The sequence below is a fragment of the Schistocerca nitens genome, chromosome 9 (genome assembly GCF_023898315.1).
Source record: "Schistocerca nitens isolate TAMUIC-IGC-003100 chromosome 9, iqSchNite1.1, whole genome shotgun sequence".
Classification (NCBI taxonomy): Eukaryota; Metazoa; Arthropoda; class Insecta; order Orthoptera; family Acrididae; genus Schistocerca; species Schistocerca nitens.
The window spans coordinates 346,360,669-346,385,422 of record NC_064622.1 but is presented as its reverse complement, the minus strand read 5'-3'; the positions used below and the strand labels follow the sequence as shown (position 1 = coordinate 346,385,422).

General features: G+C 40.1%; 1 protein-coding gene across 1 annotated transcript in view; it reads left to right on the top strand.

Moving 5' to 3' along the window:
* Positions 1–24,754, top strand: part of LOC126203401 (phosphatidate cytidylyltransferase, photoreceptor-specific) — a 113,816-nt gene that overhangs the window by 39,506 nt on the left and 49,556 nt on the right. The window contains exon 5 of the mRNA XM_049937708.1: positions 20,804–21,006. Within this exon, the coding sequence (XP_049793665.1) occupies positions 20,804–21,006 (203 nt within the window). The remainder of the gene's footprint in view (positions 1–20,803; positions 21,007–24,754) is intronic.

Genomic DNA, 24,754 nt, shown 5'->3' with positions numbered 1-24,754 from the left:
TGCTGACTATGAGTGCGGCAAGGAGGGGTGGCATGTTCAGTCCTCTTCAACCCACCTTCCTGGTTGTTGGCCACCACCTTTCAGATAGTTCCATCCTCACTTCTGTCCATGTTAAACTGACTAACCACCAACGGCACCTGTGTTTCAACAGCTGCCATCCCTTCCATGTCAAAAAATCCTCCCCCCCCCTTCCTCCCCCCCCCCCTTTATAGTCTAGGCACTTGTGGAAGACTTACCTGCAGTAACAAGAACTCCCTTGCTAAATAAGCTGAAGGTCTCGTGAAGGCCTTCATAGACAGGCACTACCCCCAAACCTAGCCCACAAACAGATTTCCTGTGACATATCTGCACATGCCCCCAGTCGTACCACCATCCCAAGAATCGGCTACAAAGAAGCATCCCCCTCATCACCCAGTATCACCCTGGACTTGAAACAACTTAACCATAACCTTTGTCAGGGTTTTTAATTATCTCCTATCATGCCCTGAAATGAGATACCTCCTACCCAAGATCCTTCTCACATCTCCTGAAGTGATGTTTTGTCACCCACGCAACCTACACAACATCCTAGTCCGTCTCCCACCCCCTATCCCCTTGCCACCGGTATCATATCCCTGTAATAGATCAAGGTGCAGCATTTTTTTCTCTTTTGTGCTGCATGTCTATCCTCTTGTTATTCTTTTTCCCCTCCCTTGGGGAACATGTTTGGGGTGTTATTGGGATTGTTCTACATTCCGTCATTGACGTACGAACAGTCTCATGTTTATTTTTCGCTCCCTTTTCCTTTCATTGTTTCCCTTCTACTCTTGTTCCTCCGCTTAGTTGTTTGAGGATCCTCTTTTTCTTCTTCCTCCTTGTGTGCTCCTGAAGGCTGGCCCATACGTTTGACACGTAGTAGGTGACTGGGTAATGCATAATTCCCAGCCCCGGGTCGACAGGTAGGGTTCTCACGTACCCCCTTGTACAGGCCAGGCCCAGGGAGGGGTGACTGCCTGAGCTGTAACCTTCCCAAATTGCTGATTGGTCCCTCTGTCAGGTGTTCAGGGGATATGACCTGAGGTGTGAACAATCACCTAAGGCGGGTGCACCCCCTTGTGAGAGAGTGCCCCCAGTTGGAAGCAGCGCACCATCGGAAACGCTGGCAATCGTAGGGGATTTCCTCCCGATGAGTCAGTCATCTTCCCACTCAACAGCTACAAAACGTAAACGTAGTTTACCCTATTTGTGTTGAAGCCCATAGAACTTTGAATTCTTCCCATGGTGTAATTTACACCAGGCTGCTTAACAGTCTAACCGAGGCTGAAATCCAATCTTTCCTCTCTGATCACGGTGTCTTTGCCGTCCATCGTATAATGAAAAAGGTAGATTCCTCCTCAGTGCCCACCCGGTCTCTTTCTCACCTCTGATAGAGTGGTGCTTCCACCCAAGATCAAAGCAGGCTAGGAAATAATCATAGTCCGGCCGTACATACATTCCAAACCCGAAGCGCTGCTACCTGTGTCATTGTTTCAACCGCACTAGCACGTCTTGTCGACACCCAGCCAAATATGTTACCTATGGTAGGGATGCACACGAGGGCGATTGTCAGCCATGCTGCCTCCTCTCGGGATTGTCCTGGGTATCTTGATGAGCGGGCTGTTCAAGAGATTTGGGTAAAGGAAAAGGTGTCTTACCCAGTCGCTCGCAAGTTAACTGGCTAGTTGCAAACCCTATGTTCTCCCATCTGGTACCTATAGTTCTGTTCTTCTTACCCCGCACTCCATGAAGGACATGGCCATGCAAAACATGCGACCTCCAATTCAGCTCTGAGGCTGTGAAATCACCCAGTGTCTAGGTAGCATCGCAATCCCTCCGTCCAGCTGTACAACAAGTCGTCAAACTCTTGCCTCAAGGGGTGAAGACACCAGCTACACAACTGGTAGGCTGGAAAGGATAGAAGGAGTACTCTCACGAAGACTTCCTCTGTACCTCTATAACTAAACACCACCCGAGTCTTCCTCTAACCAGAAAGGCTCAAAGAAGTTCACCAAAGGCAAACGGTCTTCTCCTTCGCCATCTTGAAGATCCTCTTTGATGGTGTCGCCACGTGATACCTTAGCCTGGCCGGCCTCCATGTCGCCGGTACTCACTGATAACTGTTTTTCAGTCTTGGATTCCACAGACTGACTGCACAAGCAAGCTGATGCTTCTGTGGACCCCATGAAGCACGATCTTCCTGCTTCTGCGCACTGTAGTAGCAACTCTTTCCCGGCTGTCACTCGGCAGCCGCCGAGGTGACACCCCTACATGACTCTCCTCCAATGGAACATTTGTGTCCTTCGATCCCACAAAGAGGATTTAAAACTGCCTGCCAGGCATATCTGACTCCCTTTTTGTTGACGATTTTGCCATCTATTGCAGTTCTCCACGGACCTGTCTTACTGAGGGGCGTCTTCAGTGCTGTCTTGATCGTCTTTACTCCTGGAGCATCGACAATGGCTTTCGCTTTTCCACTGACAAAACCGTCCGTATGAATTTCTGGTGGTGCAAATCTTTTCTCCCACCATCTCTACATCTTGGCCCTGTTGCCCTTCTGTTTGCTGAAACTACGAAATTACTGGGGCTCGTGATTGATAGGAATCTCTCTTGGTCCTCCCATGTATCTTACCTGGCAGCCGACTGTATGCGGTTCCTCAGTGTCCTACGTGTCCTCAATGATACTTCCTGGGGTGCCTATCGAACCATCCTCCTCTGCTTTTACTGGTCCCTTGTCCATTCAAAACTCAATTATGTGTGCTTTGTTTATGTGTCTGTGTGCCCATCCTTCTTACACCGTCTCAACAGTATCCACCATCATGGCCTCCGTTTGGCCACAGTTGCTTATTACACCAGCACAGTTGAGAGTCTGTATGCTGTAGCTGCTGAACTACCACTGTCCTACTGCCGTGACTTTCTCCTTAGCTGGTATGCTTGCCATTTGTCTGTCATGCGTAGCCATCCCTCCTATTCCTCCTCCTTTGATGATTCCTTGGATTGTCAGTATGGGGCTCGTCCCTCTTCTCAGTTACCTTCTGGAGCCCACTTTCGGCACTTGCTACAGTGGCTTAACATCACACTACCTGCAACTGTCCCAGTGTTTGCGAATCCTTTACCACACTGGCTTCATGAAGCGGCTCATGTTAACCTTGGCCTTCATTTGCTTCCTAAGGACACTACTCCAGCCTCGGTCTATCACCTCCAGTTTCATGACTCTGGCATAGCACTTCACTATAGTACCTTTGTATACACTGATGACTCTCGAACTGCCTGTCGGGTCGGATGTGCTTTTGTCATTGGCTCCCTTGTTTTTCGATATCGGCTTCTGGCACATTCCTCAGTATTTATAGCTGAGTTCTTCACCTTGTATCAGTCCATGAAATACATTCTGTAACATAGCCTTCTCAATTGTGTCCTCTGCTCAGACTCACTCAGTGCCCTTCAAAGTCTGCGTGTGCTGTACACTGCCCATCCCTTAGTGCAGCGGGTCCGGGAAAACTGTCACTTTCTCACTCTTGGTGGATGCAGTGTGATGTTTCTGTGGGTTCCTGGTCATGTCGGTCTGCCAGGAAACGAGGCTGCTGCCAAGGTTGCAGTCCTCATACCTCAGCTTGCGAGTACATATATTCCCTCTGATGATCTCTGTGTTGCTGTATGTTAGAAGGGGAATACGCTTTGGCTTATCAAGCCTCTCCCAGTGGCTTGGACGACCTCCTCTCAGTCCTCCCTCCAGGAGGAGATTATTTTAACTCAGCTGCATATTGGGTACTGCCTTTTTAGCCATCGTCATTTGCTAAGTAGTGCTACCCCACCACTTTGTACACATTGTGCCCAAGTTTTAACTGTCTGCCTTTTCTTTATGGAATGCCCATTTTTTTAACTACTTACGTTCCTGCTTGGATTTGCTGACTCATTTATCAGTCGTTCTAGCAAATGACGCACGGGCTGTTGATTGCATTTTACTTTTTATCCACCAAATCAATATGGCAAAGACCATTTAATTTTTAGATTTGGACCTCTGTTTAGGTACGGTGACTTTTTTAGCCCTTATTCCATGTGCCTGTTTTTAGCTGTCTTGTGTTATGTCAATTGGGACTGATGTGTAGTCATTTAACTCCTCTTGGTGTTTGTGTTCTATAGTTTTGACTTGGTCGCGTAAGACCCCAGTTGTTTTTTGCACCCTAACGCAAAACGAACAACAAATCAGCTGTCCTCCAACAACAGCTTTCCTGAACTACACAGTGGGAGTTATCCTTGCCACACATCCTTCGCTCTCATAATCATCTTTCCCTCAATCTCCAGTAACCTGTTGTCTTCTCACCCTCCACCTAACAGTTTCACCTTCCTCTGTCCTGTCACCCCCTTCCAATTCACATCCATATGTCACCTTCAGCGTGCGCTGCGCCCAACTGTCTCTGACAACCCTGCATCGTAGGCTTAGCGCATGCAGCTGCCACCCCTCCCTCCCATATAACCAGCTGGCAAACTGGCTGCCTCCCTCTGAACTGCTAGCCACCCTCAGTCCCCTGTCCCTGCCACCTGCCCCCCCCCCCCTCTCCCCTGTACCCACCCCACCCGACAACACCCAGTCCACTTGACAAAAGGGGGACTGATGACCTTCGCTGTTTAGTCCCCCTTAAACATCCCAACAACCACCACCACTTGACAAAATGCAACACTGGTACCGTGTGTCCATGCAGTACCACCTAGGGGCATAAGCATCTGCTGTGTGCGTGCATATGTTTCTGCATGTATACATTTGTGTATTTGTGGTTTACTCTAGCTCAAAAAAGGATTACTCAGAAAGCAAGTAATTTTTCTTTCTTATTGTGTGTGCCTCTCTACTACTCAACACTTAATCAGTTTTGATGAGTGGTCTCCTTTAATTTAAAAGTATTTACATTTTACCAGAACTTTCCTACAATGTTTAGTCCTTTATTTGCTTTTTTAGTGTTGTTAACAGGTATTAAGTTGTGTATACTACACCTACGAAACAGGAAATCTTGCATAAGTTGAAAAAAAAGCTTCGTACTCCTTCACTGTGTTGTGGCCTGGCTAGTTTCATACCTATTACATATAAAAATCTCAGTTACTATCAAGCAGAATAATGAATAATAAGTTTCTACAAGATTTCTCTTGGTTTTAGTGCTGAGCTGTGTAGTTTCATGCAACAATGATAATGTAGGAAATAATGTTTGCAGGTGAGTAGAGATCTGCTGGTTCTAAGATTTGGTGTTTGGATAGTATATCTGAAGCAGTGATATTTTTTTCCAGTCTGTAGTTCATGGAAGTACTCTGATGCTTAACTATGTGACGGAATAGCAGTTGAACATAAATGCCCTGCATTTTCATTGTATTTTCAGTTCTGGTTTTGCCATGACAGTAGATCAAGATTCCCTATTTTGAAATTGAAGTACAATAGCCATTTAATTTATAAAATATGTGTGTTGCACTTGTGTGAGTTTCAATTTAAATTCTTTTTTGTCTGTTTATTTCTAAAGGATTTTTTAATTATTTGTCATTTGTCACTAATACAATTTGCAAGTAAGTCCTGAGCCAGGGACTTAGTGGTAAACTGACCACTTGATCATATAGTAACATAATTACCTGTGCTTCAAACATTAAAGTACATCAGGCCAATGTCTGTCACTGTTAGATCACGCTTTCTGGCAGTTAATTATTACTTTATATTAAAACTTTTTATTGACCAGTACAGTCAAATAATTGACTAATGTAATGGCTCTGATTAATTGCAGATAAAATTTTATGATTGAACATTATCCAGGATATTGTACAATTTAAGCTCATTACATTGCTCCTTTGCCCCTTAAATTCCACTTTTAGATTTCGGTTTTGTATTGCAGAGTGAAAATAACTACACAGCTGTGATCTCTCAGGATTTTTTTGGTGCAGTTGATTAAGAGTGTGGTTCTGTATGTATTACCAAGTTACTATTTCCATTTTAGGCACTATATTTCAATGACACTAGGCCATCTCTTCAGCTGCTGAGAGTTTGCCGTTGTGTGTACTTAGTGCCTGGACTCTCACTAGGCTGTGAACTATTGTCGGTTTCACGCCACTGCTTACAGTACAGTTCAATTCCAATCACCCTCTATACTTTTTAATACACTTTTGTTTTTCAGAGCTCATACTAGTATTCCGTGAAACATAAATTCTCTCAGCATTCTCCAACTCTGGTGGATGTGATGGACAGCTAGATTTTAATAAGCTGAGTGCTGGACCTTGAGTATTATTTAAATTGAAACCACCATCCCTGTTTATTAAGTTTTCTAAATGCTTTAGGTGACAGAGCTCTTAAAGTCAATGCATGGGCAATGTCCTCTGAATTCCACTTTACCCTTCTAGTTTCGTTTAATAGGCATCTTATTTTGATAGACTCCTCCTTATTTACGCTGTCCCAGAAACTTGATGGTCCATGCCTCAAGCGATCACCATTCGTCGCAAAGAAATTTTCCTTTCAGACAAAGTTAGCCATGCCATAGAATTGCAAGTAATGTTCTGAAGGACCAAGTATTCAAATAGTAGAATTGAACGGACAGTGCAGTCAAAATTAAGAACACACGAGATAGAGGCCGAGACTGAGACCGAGGAACGTAAGCCAGAAATCGCTTATCTTTGTTAATGGGATCCAGTAACTGCAGAGGTTGTTGACCAGTACAGAAACATGGCATCAAGTGTATTTCACCCCCTTCAACTGGGATAAAAAGTATTTTTTGTAATTTTAAAGATGACTCAGTTCTCCGAAAACGGGTTCGTATGCACTCCATATGAATGTGTCGTGTCTTGCATGGGACAGACTATCAGAACAGATGGGAGAGATCCAAGAAGCGTCAACCACTTACCCAGTGAAAACAGCCAAGAAAATCAGCTGTTGCAGTGCGCTGCCGTGAATATAATCATGAAATGAAATACGAGACCAGTATTGTAGCACAAATGCCAAGTTTCCGCGACGCCATATTGAAGGTGTCTGTCGAAATAAGTATTTAAGAAAACCTAATAAACAAGGACAGTGGTTTTAATTTAAATAGCAAAAGGGGTCCAACACTTGGTTTATTAAAATCTTGCTGATCATTCAATTTCACAAATAAGTGTATGCTTTAGGTGACAGAGCTCTTAAAGTCAATGCATGGGCAATGTCCTCTGAATTCCACTTTACCCTTCTAGTTTCGTTTAATAGGCATCTTATTTGTGCCGGTGTAAAACACTTTGACAATTCACTATTTACACTTTTGTGTAATTTGACCTTTTTTTTTTTTTCATCAGACGACTTTTCTGCCTGCTTCAATGAAAGAACACGTCGGAGATCGTTCGTTTTACTTCATAAGGCTGCATCACATTTTATCAGTGCCGCTTGTTTCTGTACATTCAGTTTTTTTAAAAGTTCGATCTTGGCCCTCAGTTCCTTAATTTCTAAATCCTTATTCACAACTTCAGTGAGTTCATGAACGCCATCTGTACATTTGGTTCGGTCGACTTTTTTTTTCCAGTGGCACAGTTTCTAAAGTCGTCAAAGTTCGCTTTTGCAAACTTCTTGCTCCACAGTGTTGTGCACGACTTCCGGATCCCTAAGGAATGAATTTAATTTTATTATTCCTAAAATTATTTACTGAGTAGTTCTACTATACCTAAAATTTTTTACTAAGTACTTTGCAACTGCATTAATTTCTCACTAAAAGTCAGATAAATTGACAAAAGCGATTAAATATCAGTGGCATAAGCGACTACAATAGCTTAATTTGATAAAACGTAAAAATAAAAATTTAAGAGGAAATACAGGTATACGAACCCATAACCTCCAACATGGGAGTCAGAAGCCATACCACTATGCTACAAAGTCAACTGGTCGCTATGATCTATTCTTACAGAAGTAAATCTAAACAAATTACGCGAAATATGCTGATTTTGTCATTTGAGCTATATACTAGCTTAAAATAGTTAACATATCGAGAATACATAAAAATAACGGCTATTTCTACGACAAATGAAGCTATTATATCCAGAAGGAAAAGCAAATACACCTGAGCAACATTATTTATTGCCTGTACAATATAGCGAGTCATTCAATCCCGTAAAGCAATATAGTAATGCATCAAACAGCGTTGCATTTATGTGAATTTGTTTGTATTACGGTAATTTTCCAGTTTCAATTATTTAAGTGTTATGTATGTGCAGACATCTTACCCTTTCATTTGCATCACCGCTTTCTGCAATTTCTTCTCCATGCCAGTTGGGAATGTTTATGCAGGGGATTGCTGTTGGTAATAACTTCTTTCTTGAAGATAACCATAGAAGCTCATTTCTCAGATCCTGTTCCTAATCTTCAGGCCGAAAATGAGCTGAACACACACGTGCAGTTTTCACATTCACTTTGTCCTTGCGTTTGCATCAAACTATCCATTCACGTTGCAAGTCCTCATCCTTGGGAAAAAAGAGATAAGTAACGTCCGTCGTCGTTCGAGCAGTATTAATGCAATGTGCCATGGCACAGTTACACTGACCCTTGCTCATGACTGTCTCAAAACAAATTACTTTTATTGAATGTACACTACCACTTCCGTGTTCCACTGAATGCACAGCACTGCAGCGTCCTCTCTGTGACGTCAAGGCGCGCAAAGGGCGTCTGGGAGTTTTTTTTTTTACTCGCTTGGGGCAGGAATGGCCTACCTGCTTTTTCGATACACCTTGGTCATCATCGGTCTTGAAGAGGAACTCCATCACAGACCGTTGTCGCAACCTGACATATACTTCACGGTCCATTATGGCTCACCTGTAAATAAAAGAAAAAAAGAAAATACTTTTATATACCAACTTATAGCTAAATGTTCCAAGTATGTTCATAAAAATTTCATTCTCCTCCTGGAGGAGGGGTGGGGGGGGGGGGTGAATTAGAGACGGCTGTGCAAAACCTTTTGAATGCCCTTTGTACATAACAGTAGAACTTGTAGCTTGTGAAGAAGATGGCTTGGTTGGTCGTCAAAATACTACAAGTAAAACGGAAACAGCAACTCTGTAGAACACCTGGAAACTTGCTATTAACTAACAGTAGTTTTCAGTTATCTAACTTGTTTTTTCAGTAACTTATAATAGCTTCCAAAGGGCACTATAATTTTATTGAGCCGACTGACAAAATCTTGGAATTTGTAGGCACATTTGTATGAGCTTGGCTTTCTGAAAACACCCCATGGCCTGCTTCACAGTTTGTTTATCTGTGCTTCTGTTGTGCAGTTCATAATTCTAGACTGGCTCTCCCCTAATGCTGCAAAATTAGAACCACTAGAAGAAATGATAGGTTAAAGAATGGTTTTTATCAAGCTAAGGTTGGTTTCTGTTTGTGACTTTTTACTCACTTCTAATGATATCCTCTCAAATAAACTCAGTTGTAATCGGTTTTGAAACAATATAATGTAAGCAGACAGATTGAAACTACTGTGATATCTGCCGAGGAAGGTGCTACAGTGGTTAAGAAACTGGAAGAAGGAAAGAAGATGAGTATTTAACGACCTGTTGATGACAAGCTCATTAGAGATGGAACAAAGGTAATCAGCTGGTTCAAAGGAACCCTTCCATCTTTTGTCTTAACCTACCTAGGGATCACATGGAAAACCTAAATCTGGAAGGCCAGAAGGAGTTTTGTACTGTAAATGCAAATCCAGTGTCTTACCACTGCACTCTGTCCCAAGAAACTGGGCTGGGAGGAATAAAACTCAGATCCCTATCCAGCTATCAAGATTTAGGGTTTTGTTTGTTTCCCTAAATTAAGGCATATGCTGGAATGGTATTTCTGAAATGGATGTACCTGATTTTCTTGCTCATCCTTTTCCTCTCACAACTTAGGATCAGTCTCTGATGACCTTATGGTTGATGGAAAGGAACTTTAAATTCTAATATTTCTCCCTTTTTGCAAAACAGTAAGTACATAAATGAAATTCAAGACACTGGTAAAAGCAATATCCTGCATTGAATATTGATAACTTCTCCGAAATCCAGTAATGCTGGGTCATTCTAGCTGGCTGTTGTGTTTCATTCACCTGCACTGTGTCGTTTTTCTTCCCTTTGATGATGATTGTCATGTGAACTTCTGAACCGATTTGAGCATCTGTTAATTAAGTATTTTCAGCTAGTAATGAGAAAACAAATCATTGACTGAAGAACAGTATGTAATGATTATAATTATTAATTAATTTTTTATTAGAGAAATGACACTATCAAACAGTTGCAACCCTCCTTTCTTATACTCCCCTTCTCTGCTGGGTTATTCAAAATGATCTAGATGCTTTCAATATTTATATTGAGGTAAGGCTCTGTATGATTATATGTATTGAAACAGCAACTCGAGAAGTTTTTTTTGTGTTGTGTTCTCAAATGTTCAGTGTCTGACTCATTAGTCACATGGCACACACCCAGTCTATAGTCCAGTTTGACCAACACTCACCCCAAGGTATCTGCATTGATCTCAGCCACAGCCTCTCTGATATTTCCACCTGTACAAAGACATCCTCTTTCCGTAGACTTCTCTGAGTCGTAAATTGGTTGTTTGGTAGCTGGAACATTGTTAAATGTGGTCCTGAATTTTCAACACATTGCTGTCCTGATATCACCCAAAATGCCTTGTCTATTGGTGTGATAGAAATGTGGCTGGAGATGGCTGTAACAAAGAAAATTTAGGTAGTTGCATTATCCACAGATATGACACCTTACCTCAACACAAACTTTTTACAATCACTTGAAAGTGTCTGTATCAATTTGAACAACACTGTACATAAATTGGCTCATGTTATCTTTGCAGTACATTCACTTCAAACATTGTAGAAACTTGAATCGGTGGAACATTGTGTTTCATATTCCAGTCTTTCCTCAGACACCTAAATTCAGCAGTACAATTTTCCTGAATCTTAACAAGGGGTGAATTTAGATCTCTTTTTTTTTTGGGGGGGGGGGGGGTGTTGCAGCAGAGCACACTGTACCTATCTCTGATCAGGTACCTATATGTTAAGGTCAAGGTGATCTTAACAAGGACTTTGAAATACATTTAAATCAACTGATGAACTGTTTTACTTAAATTTTACTGGTTTCATTTCAGCAAAAGCAAGTTAAATAAACATTTTGTATAGGTATAACATACGATGCACTCTGAAAAATACTGCAAGTTCAGTCTTCTCTTAAATTTTTGACAGAGTACTTCTAGCACTACTTCTGCTGTAAATTTGATGTTCCGTTTATGTGCATCAAAGCTATGCCATTCAGTTGGTTTTCTGCCACAGTGCTATGAGGATAGATTTTTATACATTGCAGCACAGAAAATGATCTTTTTTCTGTGCTAGTAGTGATGGGCTGGATGGATAGGGGCTGAAGGAGGACTGCAATGTTTACAACATAAGATGAACTTTTATGAGCTTCTGCTGGAGAGGTTGGCTTGAGGTTTTGTTTTTTCCTCAACTGATACCAGATCATCGGTTCCACTTACAAAGCTGTGAAATGTGGAAAATCATTTTCGTATATTTCAGCACTCTTCTACCCATCAGAAGTGATTTTAGTATTAGCTTCTTTAAGTGACTGACGGCTTTGTGTTGTGCTTTGGGGAATCTCTAAGCCACTTCATTACACAGAAAATCTAGAAAAGGAATACAGATTGTCACTCTAAAGTATTCCTCATGTTACTCAGCTGGGGCATTCATTCGATTCTCATGTAGGGCAGTTGTTCTAGGAATTTTTATATCAGTGCTAAATTTCTCAGCAAGTTCTTCTGCTCACTTAAAGACAGCATGGAAATTTAAAATAGTGTCCTGACAAAGTTCTTTCAAGCTGTTCCACACTGCCTCAACAAGTTGCATTGCTTTTAATAATTGATTTCCTTGTCTTGAAGTTGTTGAGCAAGTGGCAATATTATACCAAGCACTTTGGCAAGGACACACAAACTTACAATTAATTCTGATAAATGCACAGTGTGAAGTAAGGAAAATGCAGTCATTGCAGTACGCTCCCACTGTGAATGTGACGTAGTTTCTGCAGCACAATAGTTAGGCTAGGAACAATGTCTTGAAAATGCAGAACAGTATAATGCCTCTCTACTCAGTGTGTTTCACATAGTTTCTTCATTGTGTGAATCTTTTCTGCTGGGAGAGATGACTGTATTTCTTCCTCTGGTAAGTGTCATTGTTGAGCATATTCCCTGATGAAGTTTTTCGCCACTGAACCAATTATACCCATAGCATTTTGTACACAGCTTAGAATACGAGCTTTGCTTAGTGTGAGATTGATCCTAAGGCTGCCTCAGTGGCTGTAAATTGCTAATGGCTATTACTGTGATATTATTGCCTGAACTACATTAATTTTACCAGTCATACTCATGACTCATCAAAGGATTGTCCTTGGCAATAAGCAACATCAATGTTTTTTTCTTTAACCTCCTTCAGGATGGTGTTTGCTAACTTTTCAGCCATCAGATCAGTAATAGCAATTAATTTTAGAGATTCTTCTTGTACATCACTACTCTCAACATCAAAGGATCATAGACATTGTGATAATTGTTCCAAGAAGCCTACATCAGTTGTCTCATGTGCTATTATAGTGAAAAATTTGGATTCCTTTAGAGTGGAATCAATCATTTTTACAGTGATAACATCAGCACAGCAATCTATTAAATAATTTTGTGTTGTCTTATAGATATAACGGGCAGCAGATGATGTTTGAAGTGATCACTGTCTCAAGCAAAAATCTACAGATACCAGTCTTTGAATGCTGGCCACTATTTTCACCGGAACTGAGGTTGGAATCTTCCTACATGTCAGTCAGGGGCCTGAAGACAGTGTAATAAATCACCGAAACTGGTAGCCCAATAAAATAACTGTTTGGAAATTAGACAGCTTAAAGGTGTTTGATTTGACATTCTGCATTTTATTACCTTCTGCAACTTGCAGGGAACAAAATTTGCTAGGAGGTACCAAATGCATTTTAATCATTGAAATATTTTCTCATATGTCAGATGTTGGCTTCTTTTCACCAAATGACCAATATCATGTTCATCCACAATAGTCTCGTCATCACATAAACATTACCTACAAATGAATGAATCACTAGTAGAAACTGAATCCACAATCACTGGAAGTGATGCCCCTTCTCCAGCACTAATTTCACATCCACCTTTTAAGTTTTTCCAGAAAATGCAGTGAAGTGTCATTTGACACTTAGACCCACTCATATTGTCTGCTGTTCAACACACAACGGAAAGCAAACACAATGCTTACAAACATTGCTGAAGTGATTAGTTTTGTCAATTCATGCCACAAGTAACAGATTGCCAACCTTTCTTGTTTAAATTGTACTGAATAGGAATAGCAGTACTTCTATTACAGCCATCTACTGGCCATAGCTGCAAGTATGTACGTGCAAAATCCATGGGTCATGAACACGATGTTTTAACAAGTGATGTTTTATGTTTTTTATCAAACCCCACCACAGGAGGAGATGGAGGGGGGGGGGGACATGCTCAAAACCAGCGGATATGATTAATGCCATAACATCACTACATTTAAGAAATATAATTACATAATCTATGGCAGTTATTTTGTTGTCTCTTTTCTCTGTCATACAAAAAAATCTATACTCGAATCCTGTTGAACATACTTCAGAGGGTGGAAGAGAGAATACTTCCAGAGTTTCAGTGTACATTTTGCTCTTCTAGAACAACAACTGACATGGTATTCTGAGCAGACAACTGCATGAGAAATAGAGCAAACAATAGTGAGTTCTCTCCCTAATGTTCTGTATCCGTAAAATAGGTCACTGAGTGTAACATAATGCAATCTGCACTGTCTGCATACTTGATAAATATCACCACATGATAAGCGCAGTGTTTAGACCCAGGTACCAGAAATTGTTGAAACCAGGAGTTCAGTTTGCCTGAAAGATTCGACTGAAATGCCTTGTGAAAAGAAGAAGAAGAAAACTATACAGTGTCACAGTGTTTGTTAAAACTTTTGCTGCAGTAAGCAGAGAATAATTGTTGCCATGTCAGAATAAATGTTTCTCTCTTGCAGGTAGTTATTAATATTGCCTATATACATACTATTGGACTTGAAACACTACCTTTCTTGGATTTCTGCTCCTCATCTTGTACAGTTTGTTCAAATAGATTGTCATGACCAACTCAAGGTCATCAGTCAGTAGTGATCTCACTACAGAGGCTTTGTCAAGGAAGTAATTTGCTGGCTTGTTTAAAAAGTTTTCCATCACCACAGTTCCTGATAGATGATGTCTCATGAAACCTGCTCATAATCTTGTTTAAGCCAGTTTGTTGTGGGAAATTACTTTGAGGTATCACTTTGGTATAGAGCCAGGCCAGTAATGCAGTCATACAAACTACAAAAAGCAGGGCAGCTAAAATGCATCCACATAAAATCTCTAGGCACCATTTCTAAAGTCTTTTTTGGGATATAGAACATTAGGAAAAGAAGTTTTTGTGTTTTCTCCAGTTATCTTGCAGTTGTATACCCAGAATATCATGTCAGTTGTGCTTCTAGAATAGCAAAATGCACACTTAAACTTTGGAAGTATTTCTTCTTTAACCCTCTGAAGAGTGTTCAACAGGATTTGAGTATAGACTTTTTACTTTCACTGTGAACAGAGACACCACAGTAATTGCCACAGTTATGTAATCATATCTCTTAAGTATAGTGACATTATGGCATTTATCATATCAGCTGGTTCTGCTATTGGAGAGTAACACTCCACTTTGAAACAGTTCTAGAGTAGTAGTATGTAGCCCAGATGTCTTTATTGCTTCCAGGTTTTTAAGAGCTTTTCTAAACCTTTTGACCGAGCGAGGTGGCGCAGTGGTTAGCACACTGGACTCGCATTCGGGAGGATGACAGTTAAATCCCGTCTCCAGCCTTCCTGATTTAGGTTTTCCGTGATTTCCCTAAATCGTTTCGGGCAAATGCCAGGATGGTTCCTTTGAAAGGGCACGGCCGATTTCCTTCCCAATCCTTCCCTAACCCGAGCTTGCGCTCCGTCTCTAATGACCTCGTTGTCGACGGGACGTTAAACATTAACCACCTACCTACCTAAACCTTTTGAATAAAGGTGGTGCAGCCATCCAATGTTGTGGAGGTTGAAGCAAGCTGTGAAACTAGCCAAAGAAAGTCATCTGCATCGTAAGAGCTATGGTTTAGTAATAAGCTCTACTTTAACAATCTTTTTTGCCACTCCAGGCTAAAATAGAAACCCTTTAAGATTCCTTAAAAGTGGCACAATGTTAAAAGTTCTCCAAATACACTGGGCCCTGGCAATTGCCTCAGTTTTGATTAGAAATTTAGTAATGCTTGAGTAAAACAATGGCTTCAGCTCTTTAACTCACCAAAATTATTTTAATCCTCCAAGTATTGTTTCAATCCAGTAACAGCCAGGGCAAAAGCGAGTCTTTTCTTGTTTCTGTGATTTGTGAAGATCAGAAATGTTTAAAGTGTCTTGAACAATGCATAAAAATTCTGTAGATCTTTGGTTTCACATTGTGTAACTTCCCTTCTTTTTGTCTGTTATTTGTGTTTCAGCTCTTGAAAATATACTGTCTTCCTTGTAAAGAATGGATTCTGAGTAGAAGATGGATAGTCTCCATTCAGGCATTGATAAGATTTAAAATTTCCTTGTCACTGTATTCACACCAGTTTCACTTTTACCAGTTCTCAAAGCAAACTACTGAATAATATTTCAATCTATAGTCCATTCCAAAACTACTTTGTGTTTTTGACTCGATGATGAGCCAGGTAGACTCAGAGTTTTTCAGCCTGTGATGACAATTTCATTTTGAAGTTTCAATATGTCAGGTTTACACCTTGAGGGAGAAGGACTTTTAATGGGTAGGAAGCCTGAGATAACAATTAATACATTTGGGGTCTGTCTACGGTGTCCCTTGCAATCTTTGTGATCACAGCATATTTTTTTGTTGCATTATTGGATGATAAGTCAGTAAGAGGCCAGTGTTTAAAAGTACAAATGCAGCCACGCAATCTTAAAGAATTATGTAGATAGAACTAGGTGTTAGTGATGAAGATGTCATGCTAAGCAGAGAGCCAAAAAAGCAATAAACTGTTCTCACTGCAACTTTATACCACTCAGAGCAATGAAATCAATGGTAGTGTGTGCTACCTTGAGGGTTACAGTAGCTGTTCTTTCTTATCCTGTGTTGTTATCAATCAGATCCAGTAGTGTTCTCACATTCATTGTGCCAGTTATCATTCTGATAAAATATTTCAGACCATGTTTCCTAATGCCTTCCCCAAGTGGTATGTGTAATTGTAATATTAAATGAGCCTACATAGAATCACACACAGAACCATGTCACTGAGCAGTAATAGTGTTTCAGGGAGATAACCATCACACATGTGACTATGGTACATGTCCAGAAACGTGCAGAGACTCCCAGTTTTTCTCAAAACATATTTCCCCCATTCTTACCGCATCACCATTGGACTTTTGAGAGAGAAAGAATAAAAGAAGGAAAGAGACAGACACCACGGGAGAAAATTCCATTGGCTTGACTTTGTTCAAGTTGGATATCAATTTGTTAAGAAGTGGTGAAGGGCCTTTGAATTTGAAGTTGTTCACTGTGAGCTTTGTGAACTGTGACAGGTGATATTCAGATACAAAACTGCATCACACTGCTGTGAACAAGGTATACTTAAGGTCCTTGTTGGCAGTTTATCTGACAAAACCATTTCTTGTGATGCAGCCATTGGGAGACAAAGGAGAAATAGTTGTGTTTCTTGTGTGTTTCGTAACTGCTGGGCACGTCCTGCTTTGCATCTGAGATGGAGATTATTTGGCTAGGCCTGATTTGTAACCATATCCAATAAATCTACAGGATATCCTGTATTAGCCGTTAGGACATACCATATTGGTTTTTGTGTTCACACTTCAGTCTCAGGCTAGGTCACATCCAGCAAATACTTAAATCAAATCTGAAACCTCAAACAATCTTAGTGAGGACAGTTGGCAGAGATCATACCAGTCACACTGCATGGGCAATGTTTTTAGCTGAGAAAGCCACACACAAGGTCTATATCATACCTCCACCAGTGCCTTTTGCATGATGTACACAGAAAAGCAGTGAATGAGCAATGGAAGGAAAGTAGAGATATAAAAATAGGTATTTGCAAAGTGTTGTAATGCAGTGACTGCAAGTAGTCAAGTAGTTATAGAAAAAAAAAGAGAAATGGTTAAATTCAGCTGAGCACTGGACCAAAAATTTTGCCTGCTGACTGCTTTACTGAAGTTATTGAAAATTAAGGAGGTCAGTTTTTATTAACTTTGGGATTGGTTCAATTTTCAAATATTAATTCTTTGTACGATTTGAAAACTAAACTGAAAAGATTGGACTGCTGTAATTGCCTGCTTTTCTGTAGATTCTGTATTTCAGTCTCTTTATCACCTCATTTGCCTTCATTTCTTTCTATATTTTGATTGTGTTTTGTATTTTCATTGCCTTAACAAAAATGATATTATAAGTGCATACAACTTCTGGCTTATAAGTTCTAGTGTCATCTGAACAGAAATTATCAAAGGAGGACCCCTGTATGTATTTGGTTTTTGGAACTATTTTTGATGCACTTCGGAAAGTATAAAAAACTTTCTGACAGGAAGGGACGCTAACTAGATCTTTGTCTTTTGCAGGCAATGTCCTTACCAACTGAACTACTCAGACACAACTAATGAGCAACTTTCACATCTTAATTCTGCCAGTACCTCTCCTTAAATGTGTATCTTGGAGAACTGTTTCCATATTAGTAGAGAACTAATAACTTGTTCAAGTGTGATAGCTACAACAAATTGCTGTAGCTACTATATCAAAGTCTAGTAAGATGTGGACTAGCATTGGACCAGAAGAATCAATAGTGCCTTAAAGACTAATTTTTTTAAAGGATTTAACTCACTAACTAATGGAAATGTATCTTGAATGAACCTTTCACTCTGCAGTGAAATGTGCCCTATTATGAAATTTTCTAGCATATTAAAACTGTGCTGATTGGAAAGCTAGCACCTAACATGCCATGGCAATGCTCTTCCCAAGTGATGAAACAAACTTTCATTCTAGAAGCAATGCCCTATGCTATGATTAAGCCATTTCTCCATAATACCCTTGCTTGTAGTGCAGGAGTGCTAGTCCTGCAAGGTGTGCAGGAGCAATTCTATGAAATTTGGAAAGTAGCGGAAATTTACTGGCCGAAGTAAATCTTTGAGGGGAGGTTGTGAGTCACTGCAAATTACAACATAGCCACAGACAAACAAAAACCAAATGGAGCCAAAATTAGCACAAGGGGAGCCAAGCGTGATGTGGTCAATGAATTTTAAAGTAAAATTCTGTCTATCGAATTCATAATGGCATTGTAGTGGACGACGACAGAGAAAAGAGCGAAATATTAAACATCTTTTTTCCAAAACTGCTTCAAAACGGAAGGTTGCACTGTGGTAACTCCTTTAAATCATCATACTAATGAGAAAATGGCTGATATAGAAATAACCATTGGCTAGAAAAGCAACTGAAATCGCTCAATAGAGGGAAGGCCACTGGACCTGTTGGGATACCAGTACAATTCTACATAGAGTATGCAAAAGAGCTTGCCCTTGTTGTAGCAGCAGTGTGCCATAGATCTCTGGAGGAGTGAAGTATTCCTGATTGGAAAAAAGCACAGGTCGTTCTTGTTTTCAAGCAGTGTCGTCACACAGATTGCAAAACTATAGGCTTGTATCTCTGACATCTGTTAAGTTGTAGAATTTTGAAACGTGTTTTATGCTCACATTTGATAATATTTCTAGAGACTGAAAACCTGTTATATAGGAATTAATATGGGTCCAACAATGATGATTGTGTGAAAACCAGCTGTTCATTCATGAGACCCAGAAGGCAGTGGATGCGGGTGCCCATGTAGAGGCCGTGCTCCATAACTTCTGTAAGGTATTCGATATAGTTCTGCATTTCGCCTATTGAACAAAATATGAGTGTACAGATTATCAGACCAACTGTGTGATTGGAATGAAGAATTTCTAGGAAACATTACACAATATATCATTCTCAATGGAGAGATGTCTTCAGATATAAGTGACTTCAGGCACATCCCAAGGGATTGCGATAGGTTCTTTACTGTTCACAAGTATTGAATGAAATAGTAGACATCGAAAGTTCTGTTAAGCTTTTCACAGATGAATGTAGTAACTTCAGTAAAATGGAAATGACACATCTCTCAAAGTCCCAGCCATCATTAAAATCCTTAAAAGCTAAGTATTCTAGTGGTTATGATAACATATCAAGAAGCTAATCAAGAGTGCTCATGCGAGTTGAATTCTATCTTAAGTTAGTTGTGTAATCAATCTCATATCAGTAGAAAATTCCCATAATGGATAAAATACGCTGTAGTTTAAGCTTGTTTACAAGAAGGGAGATAAATAGGTACCATCAAACTATCAACCAATTTCACTTTTGCCAGTTTTTTCAAAAAAATTTGAAAAGATTGCATTCAAGCATCTCCTTAAGCATTTGACTGAAAATAATGTAGTGTCCAAGTCATAGTTTGGGTTCCTTAAGGGTTCCGATATAGAGAAAGCTATTTACACATACAGTGAGAATGTACTTAATTCATTAGACAACAAATTAGGTGCATTTTCTGTGACTTGTCAAAAGCTTGTGACTGTGTAAATCACATCATTCTCTTAAGTAAATTAGAATATTATGATGTCACCGGCAGCGCTGAGAAATGGTTCGAGTCTTACCTAACTAACAGGAAACAAAGAGTTTTGCTGCGAAATACATGTGTGGTAAGCAGTCAGTCTTCATCAATTTAAAATTAGTTACATGCGGTGTTCCTCAAGGTTCCTTCTTGGGTCTGTTGCTTTTTCTTGTGTACATTAATAACCTCTCATCTGTTACACAGCCGCACGGGATTAGCTGAGCGGTCTAAGGCGCTGCAGTCATAGACTGTGTGGCTGGTCCCGGCGCAGGTTCGAGTCCTCCCTCAGGCATGGGTGTGTGTGTTTGTCCTTAGGATAATTTAGATTAAGTAGTGTGGAAGCTTAGGGACTGATGACCTTAGCAGTTAAGTCCCATAAGATTTCACACATATTTATTTTCATCTGTTACACTGCGAGATGCTATGGCAATCATCTAATTTTGAGTCTGTGGAATGAAAACTGAATATAACGTAATCTAACAGGAAAGGGTGACAATGGTACACACATCACAAAGTGGCTCGCACAGTGTAGATGTAGATGTAGATGTTCGCTGTCCGGTGTGGCCGAGCAGTTCTAGGCACTTCAGTCTGGAACCGCGCAACTGCTACGGCGCAGGTTCGAATCCTGCTTCAGGGATGGATGTGTGTGATGTCCTTAGGTTAGTTAGGTTTAAGTAGTTCTAAGTTCTAGGGGACTGATGACCTCAGATGTTAAGTCCCTTAGTACTCAGAGCTATTTGATCCCTTTCTTTTTTTTTTCCAGAGAGCTCAGTCGGTAAGAGCATTGCCCATGAAAGACAAGGTTCTGGCTACGAGTTCCAGTCTGGCAGACAGTTCTAATGTGCCAGGAAGTTTTAATACAAATATAGCTTTGGCGAAAACTTTTTAATACCTTATATGTTTAAATTTTTTCTTTTTAAAGCTGAATGCATGTTAATATGTAGAGTTGACATGAACAAATTACTTCTTATTTATTTTCTTCATATTCTTACTTTTTTGTATTCTTATTTTTTATCACAAATTAAGCAAATGTCACCAATCTGTTACAGGATTATTTGAGAGTACTCGTTACATACCACCGCTTCATCTCATTCTCATTGTACTTAGTGGGCTTCATCTGGTTTGTATTGTCTCTCGTGAAGAAGTATTATATGCGGCAGTTCTCCCTGTTTGCCTGGACACATGTTGTGCTACTGATTGTTGTTACTCAAAGCTACCTCATCCTGCAGAACATTTTTGAGGGACTCATTTGGTAAGTCAACAAAATGGATATCTCAGTTGTAAATAAATATACTATCCATGCACATTGTCTTACACATCTGTCCCATAGGACTTAATTGGCTTGTCATTGAACTTTTAAAATTGCCACCATTGCCAACATCACCTTGCAGATGTCAGCAGCAACGTAACCACATTTGTGGTCTCATTCTGGACAGAGATATTATTTCTCTAATTGGTAGAAATGCTGTGGCAAAGTGGAGTTCGCATTTCCACCAGTCACTTGTTTGCTAAGTGGTGTTACAGAAAATGTGTGTGGACAGTAATTGGATAAATACAACAGATGCATGTACCTAAATAAATACAGCATAATGTAATTGTGTGTATATTCAGGAAGACAGTGAAAAATTAAATTACATGGAGAGTGATTTAAGGCTAATGAATAGTAGCAATCCCACAGACTCAAGTAAATGGGATTAGGAAGGCATCAGTGAGTTTCTTTAATCCAGAATAGAGGAAAGAGAAAGTTGTAGGCTCAACCATCAGGAAAAAGTTGTAAGAGAGGATGAGAAACTTCATCAGATTGTCAAGCTGAGAGAGACAGAGACATGCCTTGTGTTGCTGTTGAAATCTTTTAACTCTCTCTACATTTTTTCATTATTACTTTGGGCCGTTCTGTCATAAATGTCTTTTAATCCATTCCCCACACCATTTGCTTGTGCTGAGTTTCTCACTCATTCCTCTCATGCTATCATTTTGTTTCATTGTATTATCTGTTCTTCTCACTCCAGTTGCTGTCACTTTGTATATCCACACTTTATCATTTGTATAGCAACTTCCAGTGCAATGCATTGAAAGTGTATCCATCCTATAGTAGAAAGATGGTAGGTAGTCGAAAGCAAACTTGGAATTTGAACAAATATTTTTATAACAACACTTCATTAATCTATTAAGCAGTAATGACAGCGGATGCAAATTACACATCACTTAATCTCGTTACGTAGAGGAGCACTGGGTCGCAGACAGGCACAATGAAAAAAGAATGCTAGAAATATTTCAGCTTTTGGAGAAAGCCCTTCTTCAGAAGGCTTGACAGGCCTTCAGACAGTGGCCATGTGCGAGTTGTTGTTGTTGTTGTTGTTGTCGTTGTTGTGTCAATATTTGTGAATTTTCAATTTCTGAAGAAGGGCTTCATATGAAAGACAGAATATTTCTAGCATTCGTTTCATTATATCTGCCTTTGATGCTAAGCCTCTTTGTGGTGAGCAGCAATCTATCCTTCTGGTATTGTTGTTTTCTGTCTTAGACTTTCCAATTTTTTACATCATTTAATCTGGCAGACACAGCTGAAACTGATTACCAAGATACAATTATATGGTGTGTCTTCTCAGGTAAGTGTTTGGCTCAAACAACTTAGTATGTCATATTATGTTTCAATTGTTTAAGATAAACAAGAACAACAGATACGGCCCAAAAATTTTACTTAATGCAGTGCTCCTGTACCATTTCAAATCACAAGTGAATATGGAATTGTAAGATGCAGAGTAAAAGTAGATACAAAGGTAGAAAGAAACATTCATCATGTAGTAATTTAAAAAAAAAATGTAGATAATAAGAATTTATTTATTAATAAGAATATGCTACTGGAAAGTCCTTGCTTGCTGGAATATGTATAATGGAAAGAGTAAAGATAAAAACTTACCATACAGTTGAAACATTGAGAGGACTATAGTTCCATAAACAAGACAGAAAATGTTACTTGGCTTTCAGACAAATGTGTCTTCTGAGTTAACACACACACACACACACACACACGCGTGCATGGCTATATTGTTCAGGCCGACTACATTCTAGCAGCGCTGCACCTTGGCTAGGCACTGAAATTAGTTTTGGTGTGTTTGGAGAAGCTACAACAATAACTGTTAAAGCAGCAAGACAAACTCCTCTTTCTCCTCTAGCATTCAGGAAGGGATGGCATTCAGTGTGATAGAGAAAGACAGGAAGGAAGATGAAGATATCGGTTGTCTTCACCAATTCTTGTGGCCCAATTAGAATTTGGGAAAGAATGAGAGATTTTGAATCATATCTTGAATGGACTTGGAAGATTGCAAAAGCAAAATTTTTTACTCTCTGTAGCAGGACCAGTGCCATTGTGAAGATAAACATTAGAACTCACAGTGCTGCTACTTCTTGGCTAGTTGTGAGCTAGATGCATTCACTGCAATTTTGAATGCCTGTGTCATTTTTCCCAATGAAATCGAGTTGAATAGAAAATTGGTGACATCATTTCTTCGTGATATAATGTGAAGAAATTCATTTAGAGGCATAATGAAATTTGTACAGTTTGACTTCAGGGAACTAAATTCAGTAAGATGGATAAAACAATTTACTTTGATGTCAGTATCTTGGGATGATTTCATGGAAAATCATTCCCTGCTTTACTGACCAAGACAAAACCTCAGAATTGATGAATATCTGTTTCCCACTGAGACTAGATGTAAATTTATGCAATACGTGGCTAGCAAGCAGATACATATGGCTTAAAATTGTGATTGGCAGCATACATAGACATTAAGTTATTTTCATTGAGTTCCCAGACGACCTGGTAAGTAATGAACATTAAACAGTGAATCAGGCGTTTGTTGAAATTTTCTCACGAAGCTTATGGCACCATTACTTGGATGCAGAAGGAACATAAAACAGAAAGATTTTTCCCATCTTTGTACCAGACTGGAATGTAGAAGAAAGAAAGTGTAAGGCTAGTGAGTTACAGTGAACTGTTCAAGAAGAACAAAAGAAACATCAGCAACAGCTAGTGTGTAAACTCCACTGACTGGGACCGATTTCGACCCTAGTTGAGAAACTGACTGGAGTTCAGGAATTTGTTTTGTTGTGTGACAGGAACTTGGATCAATGGAATTAAGTTCAATGTTGATCTAAATTATCAGAAAACACTCTTGACAACACTGCTACAATCAGCCATCGACACTAGTATCACCATCAGTGGACACTGGAATGGAGGGAGATGAGCTGGCATGGGGAGAGCAGCAGAGTAGTTCAGAAACTTCCCATGGAGGGGAACATGCATCCTGTAGTACTGGCGACCCACTGGTGGAAGTGTTTACTTGTGGATGGCAGTAACCGGAGTGGGCCAGTGCTCACACTGAGCTCAATCATCACAGACCTCGCCTTGCGATTCCTGCCAAGTGTTGACGTGTGCTTCATTGTTAGCTGCCTGCACCAATTGTGTGCTGAATTTATTACTGTGCACATCTCTACATGGGTTTGGATGTTCTGCTTCCCGTAGATTGACTCACACAGTGAATTTGTTTTCTCCCATGGGATTCTTGTCCCCAGTTATTGAACCATCGTCAGCCTGTGATGCACCCGTGCCGACAGTGTAGAGTAGTGGCATTGTCTCACCTGCGGAGATACCAAAGTTGTGACAAAGAACATTCTTAGCCGTGTACACCTCTTTTTTTTTTTTTTTTTTTTTTTTTTTCAAAACCCTTTCTCGTAATGTTAACTTGGGGCCACAGTGAATCTGTCATTTTTGCAATGCTGGCAGGTGCAGTGCATGTACGCTCCTATAGGCATAGCAGCAACTGCAGACCATGAGTAGCAACAGCAGCAAATGCAGGTGCAGGTAAATCATAATGCAAATTCATTTCACACCCTGGCCTCACCCCTGGGTTGGCTTAGGTGCCCGCAGGCAGTTTTCTTCACTGTCCCCACCCTTGTTTGTCAGTTTTGATGAGTCTACAGAATGGTGGGAGGATTAC